General features: G+C 34.0%; 1 protein-coding gene across 1 annotated transcript; it reads right to left on the bottom strand.

Moving 5' to 3' along the window:
• Positions 1-6,244: 6,244 nt before the first annotated feature.
• LOC149538159 (GDSL esterase/lipase At5g45910-like) lies at positions 6,245-8,627 on the bottom strand. The gene is made up of 5 exons (XM_089802318.1): positions 8,214-8,627; positions 7,886-8,095; positions 7,443-7,591; positions 6,988-7,261; positions 6,245-6,735 (listed from the first exon to the last, which is right to left on the bottom strand). The coding sequence occupies exons 1-5, from the start codon at positions 8,482-8,484 to the stop codon at positions 6,491-6,493; spliced, it is 1,149 nt and encodes a 382-aa protein (XP_089658444.1). The 5' UTR covers positions 8,485-8,627; the 3' UTR covers positions 6,245-6,490.
• Between the last annotated feature and the right edge of the window lie 960 nt (positions 8,628-9,587).

Below are 9,587 nucleotides of genomic sequence, written 5' to 3'. Positions count from 1 at the left end.
GGGATTCAGCCTTGCCAAGATCCTCTGGGAAACCTCGATCTCTAATCTCCCTTATGATGACATCAAGATCTTCTTGAGCAAGCCTCTTCATAAAGTGAAGGTTCCCAAAGCATTCCCTATTCCATATCTTGAGCTGCCTTTTAACATATTGAAGCCTTTTAGAAAATGAGAACATTGCAGTACCATATGCATGAGCACCATCTTTCCACCAATAGAAAACACAATCATGAAGAGAGGAGTCCCGAAGCCACATCAACTGGAACTTAAAAGGAGGATGCTTCAGAACATAAGCCCCTATAGCGGAAAATTTGATTGGCCAATGATCTGAACCCCTCCAATCAAGGATTTTTGAAGAGATAGTAAGGGTGCCACTAACCCAGAAGCAAGAAACAAGAAATCTATCTAGACATTCTGAGATAGCAGCAACACCAGTCTTGCGATTATTCTAGGTATAGAGACCATTAGAAGGCTTAACATCAAAGAGATGCAAAAGAGATATATGTTGCCGAAGAAGAGCAGAAGAAGGCCCCAATCTAGCCAAACCACCATGCTTCTCCTCTAGAATTAAAACTGAATTGAAGTCCCCTGCTAACACCCAAGGATGATAAGGATGACAATTTCTAACATATTGAATATGTTCCCAAAGTTCCTCCTTTCCCGCAAGATCAACAGGTGCATACACATTAGTAACCATGATTACCTCTCCTGAGTCTAGAGTAGAAGCTACCATAGAGAGAGCTAAGCGAGAAGACATCTAGCCAAGAGGAGAAATTTTTTGAGGATCCCAAAATATAGCTAAACCACCCACACTGCCTGTTGCCCCAACACATTGGCATTGGCCATGAGACCAAATACTAGAGGCATGTTGGACCATAGACTCCACAGAGAGCTTAGTCTCTTGAATACAAAAAATATCAGGGCTATGATCAACCACCAAGTTATGAATAGCCTTTTGTCTAGGGATGCTATTCAACCCCCTTACATTCCATGAGAGAATAATCATCATTGGGTAGAATTGGGAAAATGAGAATCCAAAGGTTTCACTGAACCAGACTCAATCAGTATATCTCCTGTGAGTTTAATCTTCTCTTGGTCTGTTTTGCGCCCACTCCTTAGAGGAGCAGTAGAAGAAGCCTGCTTAAAGGGTCGAGACATCAACCCCAAGGGGAGGGGAGAACCCTTGCCCTTACCTGATGGTAGCACATCCTTAACCAAGTCAGCTAAAACAACATCATTATCCTCCAACACTACAGGAGTCACCAGAGCCTCTGTCATAGGAGCTACAGGGACCTCACAGTTCTGATATACTACAACTTGGGATGCCCCACAAGCATCATTAGGAATAGATCTCTCATCTGGGCAAATTGGATCAGAAGAGATAGGAGGAGGAATACCCTCCTCTAGAACCATACTATCCAGCACCTCAAAGCGGTTAAAACCTGAATCAGATAATCTTTCTTTCAAAGGCCTCATTTGACCACGGCCCTTAGCATGAGGGCGAATAGGGGTAAATCCCTCCTTATCCTGCATTTGAGCCTTACCCTTACCTGTAGCATCTTGCGGATTCATCCCCTTGGTAGTATTAGCCATTTGAGATTGTCCTTTCCCTGTACTATCTGCCAAACCACCAGTATTGCCAGCTGTAGAACCATCCACTCCTTTGAAACTTGAGTTACGGGGGCACTGACACAGTAAATGACCATACTCATGACAAATCCAGCAATGAAAAGGGAGAGATTCATAATCTAATTGCTGCACCCAAGAAAAATCCCCCATACAAATTTCCAAAGAATCTGGTAATGGGTTATTCAAATTAATTTCAACACAAATTCTAGCATAAGAAATAACCTTTTTATCGAGGGATTGATGTGCGATCACAACCGGCTTCTCCAACAAAGCAGCAATTTGTCGAAGGATGTCTTCACACCAAAATTCCAAGGGAAGACAAGGCAAGCGAACCCAAACTGGCACTGTTGAAGGGGGATCCTCAGCAGAATTAAAACCTGAATGCCAAGGTTTGACAAATAACCCCACATGGTTGTAGAAATAAGGGCCTCCTTCAAAAACACGATCCTGATTAGACATGTGCAAGAGAATACAACAAAAAAATAACTATTCCCCGCCAACATAATCTCCATATCGCCTTCCACCTGCCATGAGCAGCGGATCCATGCCTCAAGAGAGGATAGGGAAATTTGGATTCCAAGAAATTTGCATATCAAAGCATGCTTGGTCCAATAATCAATGTCCTCCATTATAGCCGTTGGAGGAATAACCAGAACAGGGCGATCATGGCTACGCGGAAAACAACCATTAACTTTTTTCAGCTTGGAGCTCTCCCCTGAATAAAATGATTCAGATCGCATTGCATGCATAGTTGGAGAAGAACCATCTGTTCTCACCAACGGAGAAGAAATCCTAGGCCCTGCCATGCAAATAATAAAACCCCAATCCGAAATTGACTGCAAAAGATTTCCAAAAACACCGACGCAAATTATGTCTAGTAGCTAGCAATCCAGATAGAATAGAAAAATAGTAAAGATCAAACACCAAGAACAGGCTAGGGGAAAAACCCTAGCCCAGCCAACAGCCAACGCTTCTCCACATTCTCCCCAAATTCTCACATGCATTTCTTAGTTTCCAAACGAATGGAATGCTTCAATATGGAATTTAATTGAATGACTCGTTAATCTCCTTTGTGCATTAGCTAAAGAGGTAAGTTTAATTTAATTAAAGTATGAACACTTATAATTAAATTGAATTAAATCAACAGGTTTATTATAGCTAATTTGAGTCGGTGCTTAGGAATTAAATAAATAGTGTGATTAATGCAGTTTAGGGTTTTCTACATTTGACACCTAGATCAAGTAGCAATTACCAGAATTAGAATTGCCTAGTAAAATAAGACTTAGGAAGAATTGAATAGACTAGTATTGGTTAATATGGCAATGTGCCATTTTCGGGGTATTACAATACACACACAGATATACATACATACATAAATACATATACATACATGCATACATACATACATATGTATGTATGTATGTACATATATAGATATATATGTGTATACACATATGTGTATACACACACACACATATATACATATATACATATATGCATACACACATATACACACACATATATGTATATATATATATATGTATGTATGTATGTATATGTATATGTATGTATGTATATGTATATGTATGTATGTATGTATGTATGTATATATACATATATATATATATATTTTGATATTACTATTCAATTTTCATATCATATTTTATACTCTCCTTGAAAGCATATGGCAAAGGTTGAATTTGTGGCAAAAAACCTTAATAAATTTAAGGTTTTTGGCTATAAATTCAACCCTTAATATATGCTTTCAAGGAGAGTATGAAATATATTATGAAAATTGAATAGTATATGTATGTATGTATTTTGTGTGTGTGGACATCTACTTACTCAATTACTTATATTAAATTTATTTTGTTTTAATTTTTAAAAAGTTATATCATTATTGTCTTGGTACATGTAATGTTACTTTAAACTCTTCATTGGTGAAGTAATCACAAAGGTTCAAACTTTTTTTGACCACTATGCTTGTAAGCATAATGCCTTTTTTAGTGTTTTTGAACTTGCTTGTTTAAATATATAGGTAAAGTGTGGGAATAAGATCCTTCATTTGTTACCTCACTATTCATACCTTAGACTTAAAATTATTTCACATAAATCTAGATAATATTTCACATAGAGCTAGCTAATATATCAATTTTTTAATTAAAAAATAATGAACTATATTACTTTCAAAAATATCAATTAATCATTATTTAAGTTAAATAATAATCACATTAAAAGACAACATTGCTAGAGAAATCCCTAAAAAATACAAAAGAGCCTTCACAAATTGTATTTTAGTAATTAATTATAATTATAATAATAATTTTTTTATAATATTCATTAAGTTTGAATTAATAAGAAAAATAGGTTTTGAGGGGATATAAAGCCCATTAAAAGAGATACACAAGATTTAATATTAAGCCCCAACATAAAAGTATAATAAACAAGCTAGTAATACAAACCCTCCAGAAAAAACCAAAGGCATAAAACTATATATAAAAAACCAACAAGACATACGACTAGAACTGGAAAAAGCTAGCAAGGAGTGGAAGCAAAAATGATTATGCTTGCTCTTTAACAAAGGTTGCCATCTCTTCTTTGAGGTTCATTGGAAGTCATGAGGGGGATCAGTAGAAAAATTCTTTTTAGTGCTTGAGTGTCTACATTTTCCAAGCCCAGCAACTTGCCCAAAATAATCACCAACATCCACATTCAACATAGTCAACACATCAGACTCCTAGTCCATCTTCCCAATAAGTTGTTGCCCAAAATAATCACCAACATCCACATCCAACACAATCAACACATTTGACACCTAGTCTATCTTCCCAATAAGCCCATTAAGACAATCTACTAAGGATGATATAATTTCTTAGCTGCTATTGAGAATTCCCTTCAGAGTACTTTCCATTTTTCCACTCACACTCATAACCTATCCACCTTCTTATCTAACCCATCAACACATTCCATCCCCAAATTAGTAGACCCTTCTTAAATTTGACTCTGGATTTTGTCAAATTTGACATTGAGAGACTGGAGTTCAAATTCAGGCACTTGATGGCACTAAAAGTCCATTTTTCCAAAATGAACAATTACAAAGACAACCTTGTTAGTTTGAAGAACATCAAAAGTTGGGTCAACCTTCATATCCTACAAGTCCCCCTCCAAAAGTTGAATGTTAAGCTCATCCAAATCAATGGTCATCAAGAGAGGGATGCATATCTTCACTTCCACCCTCTCCTTTTTCTTAGACAAAGTATTGTCTTCCTTGTGCTTCTTTCCAATTTTAACCATGTCAATAGAGTTGTGGGGAGAGATGAGCACATCATGCTCAACCAAGTAATCATAATCAACAAAAATAGGAGCTTCCTTCTTGTGACCATCACCACCTTTAGCTTTCAATATTATGATACTTAATACCACTCTAGGTTAGGGAAGGGGCTTTCCCTTTAGTTAGGGGAAAAGGCGATCAAGACTTACGGTTAGTAGAATTAGGGCACACATGGGCATAAAACATCTTCTCCACATAGTCATAAGACTTCACACTCTCCCCCTATCTCCCATATTCAAACATCCAATGTTCTCAATACTAACACCCTCCCACTCATTTCTAATTACTTGCCATTAACAATATTTTTTGTTTCTCAGTAGAAAGGAGCAAATCCACCTCCCCTTCAATCTTAATTTATTTCCACTTACCCTTGCTACTCCCAAGCTCCGTAAAGGGAAGCCCTTCTCAAACACATTGTTCTTAATATATTGTGCAATGAAAAGGATAAAACCATCATTAAGTTAATATATTCACTAAATTATGTCATATATAATACTATAATAAATATTTTAATTTAATAAAATAAAACTATTTAAAAAAATCCTTAAAATTTATACAAAGTTTTGTTAATCAATAGTTATTATTTTGATTTTAAAATCAACAATATTTCAAATACTAATAAAGTTAAAAAGTGTACCCGATTACTTGAAACAAGAAAGAAAGAAAGCCGTTCAACACTATTACAAAAAAAAAGAATTGCAGTAGTTTAAAGCCTATTAAAATTATCATCTATGGTTTCATACTTTGTGAAAATAATGATAATAATAAATAAAAGATGTTAAATTAGATTTGAAAATGATGCACTCACTTTATGCCTTATCATGAGTGGTTTCCATGGGGAGAGTACCCTCTACCTACTCAGAAATGGGAATCTGTTATTCAAAAGTCATTACTTTATAATGATGACCAGTGTAGAATCTTATTTGTAAAGGGTGGCGTGCCCGGTGAGAACTATAAAATAAATAACAGAGACAAAACAAGCATGGCAGTTTATATTCTATTCTTTGTTCTATGCAGTTTTAGGTTTGATGAGTGGGTTACCGCTGTATTGAAGACCTTTCCTTGTTGCTTTTAAGAATTTAAGAATTTTTGCTTGATTAGCTACAGACACAAGCAACATGCAGTGGTTTAGGTGTACCATCATTAGGTTTATATTTTGTCTTTTCCTCTGGAACTCTGACTGATAAAACAACCATTAAATCATTTCTGACATGAAGTACATAGTCTGAATGACATCTGTAATACTATATGCTAATGCTGTACTAGCCACAAACTCTTGAAAAGGAATAAACCCAATAATAAAAATTATTATGTTTCAAAAGAAACATTGGCAGTAAGAGAATTCAGAGCCCATTATTAGCTTTTTCTTATTTTTATACTGTAAGAACATAGAGATGAGATGGTAGATTATTGTGGCCTTTAGAAGAGCTACACGTACTGATATTGTGAAGCTATGATGATCCTTTTTCTAATAGAAATACATGAATTGTTATGTTCTCATGCAATAAATCATGAAGTGTTTTAACATGAAATTTAGATCCTTTGTGGACTTCTACAATTTTTGTTTACCATATTCAAAGGTGGAGAGGTGAAATTTCCATTGATCCACATGTGTGCTATGGTTCTGTATGCAGATTCTGTAAGATGAACACCATCCCAGTTGAAATATTGTTTGGGATTAGAACACAAAGTAGCATTTCTATCGCAACTTAAAGGTGGAGAGTAATTATATTTTCCACCTTTTCCACAACATACCCTTAAGACATTTTTCTGCATTCCTGCATCATCAGACATCCAATACTTCCAATTAAGTTCTCAATCATTGATATTATATAAATAAATTTACAACTACTTTTAAATTCTATTGTGTTGGATTTTTCTCCACCAACACTCTAAGTCACAATAACTGTAACGATATCTCGTGGCAGAAACCCTAATTCAAGCAGGAAATTGAATTCAAAAACAATAATTTACAACAATAAAGATCATATCAAGTAAATATAATGAAGTTTTAAAGAGATCCGACTTACCATATTTCTTAGGATTTCTTAGAATTGTTTTTGCCGCTGAGTAATAATCTGCATATACAATTGAAACATCTGGATATTTTCTTTGTACTTCTTGCAACATACTTCTCAAAAGATTGTTGTTACTTTGGGAAAAATTGTTAAATTTGATCAAACACCCAATATCATCAATGTCTGATGAAGAATTGGTTGAGGCTACTGATAAATAGGAAGGTGAACACCCAATGGGCAAATTGCCTGGAACCAAGAATTTCTTTGCATTTTGTTCAATCAATGCCTAACAAATATCAAAGATTTGATAAGTTTACTTAGGTCGTATAAGTAAATAAACATATTCTTAAAATCAATACCTCATAAACACCTAAGGTATGATACATATGTTCAAGTAAATCAAATGTCAAGGACAGCATAAACTCAAAGCACATTTCTAGAAACCAAAGGAAAGTAGTCCAACCAACCTCAAGTGCCGTTCTAATAGCTTGGATGATTAAAGGCACAAAAACTTTGACCTGCTCTATGGTCATCCCCACACTAAAAGGGTCATTTAAGTCATTTCCACCAATCTCTCCGAGGACAAATAATGCGTTTTCAAATTGGCCCTCACAATCTAACAGGACAACCACATTCAATCATAGAATGTCAAAAACATTCACATATAGAATGTCAAAAATATCCAACAATGTTATAGTACAATAATAATAACTATATTCATATTTTCATTCTGATAATACTGTCAAAAGTCTTAGCCACTACATATAGATGAGTTGGTTTGAGATTGTGGATAGTTCTCCATAGTCTCGGGTCCAAATCTCTCATAAATTTGAAAGTGAAACATCTTGCTGCAACCTCACATTAACATATAATAATAAAAATATGAAAATATAATGAAAAGCCGACCAACCTTCTGTGCTAGAACAGTACTTCTCCTTAAAATCCTTGAACCATTGGATTTGAGTGCTTAGGCTCAAATTTGTAATGATAGGTATTTGCCTCTTTTCAAAAAATGAGGCATCCAAAGCTGTGGCACCAGCAACAGCAAAATTCACACCAGAACTATAGTCTGCAAGCTTCTCCAAATATGGTGGCAAAAATGATAGCCCATATGCTTTTGCTAATCATACAAAACAATTCATCGATATCAAAACCCTAAATATATTCTTATAACCTCAATGAAATAGAAACTAGGAACACGTTCACAGAAAGGAATGATATGATCAGTGAAATTATACCAATAAAATCAATAACAAGTCTGCCATTAGAGCAGCGGCCTGTGGACTTGTTAAAATAGGTCTCTCCGTAGGGAAGCTTTGTAGTTGCAGGTAAGACATTAGGGTTAGAGATAAGGAGGTTTCCAGTATCAGCTAATGAGTCCCCAAATTGGTATATTGAAGTATAGCAGTTATTCTTTGCATGAATTAAATGGGCACCGCCAATTGTGAGGACAACTGAAAGAAGAGGAATAAGTTTCCAATGATGTATGGCAGTGCTCCTCAATTCCATATCTCTAATATGAAAACGCTTATGACTGAGAGATGAATGTTGGTTTCTTTTTAGAATAGAAAATACTCAAATATATAACTGATACTTTGCAGACTGGCCTATACTTAGGGTATTTAATAATCAGAGTAGTTGGGACTGAATGTGGATTTGTTTGGAAACTTCCTGCAATTGTAATTGAGTGACGTGCTTTGCAAACAGTTTCTTGAGTTCCAGCAGGAATTGATTTCTTTCCTTTCATGTTTAATAATGACAATCAGTCCATCCTTTTCACCTGTCATTTTACGTTGTTTAGATCATTGGTTGAATTCTGATTAGTTCGTAGTGTGTATGAAAGTCTTTAATATATACTTAATAATATCAAAAGCAGTATTGTTTATAATATAAATCGATATATTTACTTACTAAGTGATCTTTTCCGAAAGAATAATAGGCCAATCATATAAGTGAAGGTAAGAGAATTGTCATTGAACTAAATAGATCTTGATCAGAAATTTTTACACATGATGTATTAAGAATATATTTGTTTACTGAATTTACATTCATTAGTTTTTGAACCCAAATGGTCCCTAAGAATTAATCGGTTTTGCTTAAACTACATATCATCTTAAATTTAATAGGTTAGAAACCAATGACAGAAACGGCATGCGAATTATTATATCAGTTTTAAACTATATTTGAAGTAATATAATGTAATTTATTATATTTAAATAGAAGACTATCCATGATATTCGAGATTATTAATGAATTATAATTTACTATATTTCTTCAATGAACATATATATATTTATTGAAATATATTTTTAAACATTAAATATGAATATTTTTTATCTGTTTTCAATAATTTTCTCTTAGAATATATATATATATAATCAAATATGTTTACATTTCTACAATATTTCTAATTCTTAAAATATAAAATAATAATACCTTTTTCAAAAATTAAGATTAATTATTATTATGTGTTAGTCTTGTTGATATGTTAATTATTATTATGTTTTTCTATCTTTTTTTTCAATTGGTATGTTTTTCTACCTATTATCATTAAGCTTACTACATAGAAATAATCAAGGAAGATTGATATTTTATTTATTTGGAGACTTGAG

Source organism: Cupressus sempervirens, chromosome 9, assembly GCF_028749045.1.
Source record: "Cupressus sempervirens isolate cs-2001-9-10 chromosome 9, ASM2874904v1, whole genome shotgun sequence".
NCBI classification, from domain to species: domain Eukaryota; kingdom Viridiplantae; phylum Streptophyta; class Pinopsida; order Cupressales; family Cupressaceae; genus Cupressus; species Cupressus sempervirens.
Note: the sequence above shows the minus strand (reverse complement) of the source record. Positions and strands in the feature narration are given on the sequence as shown.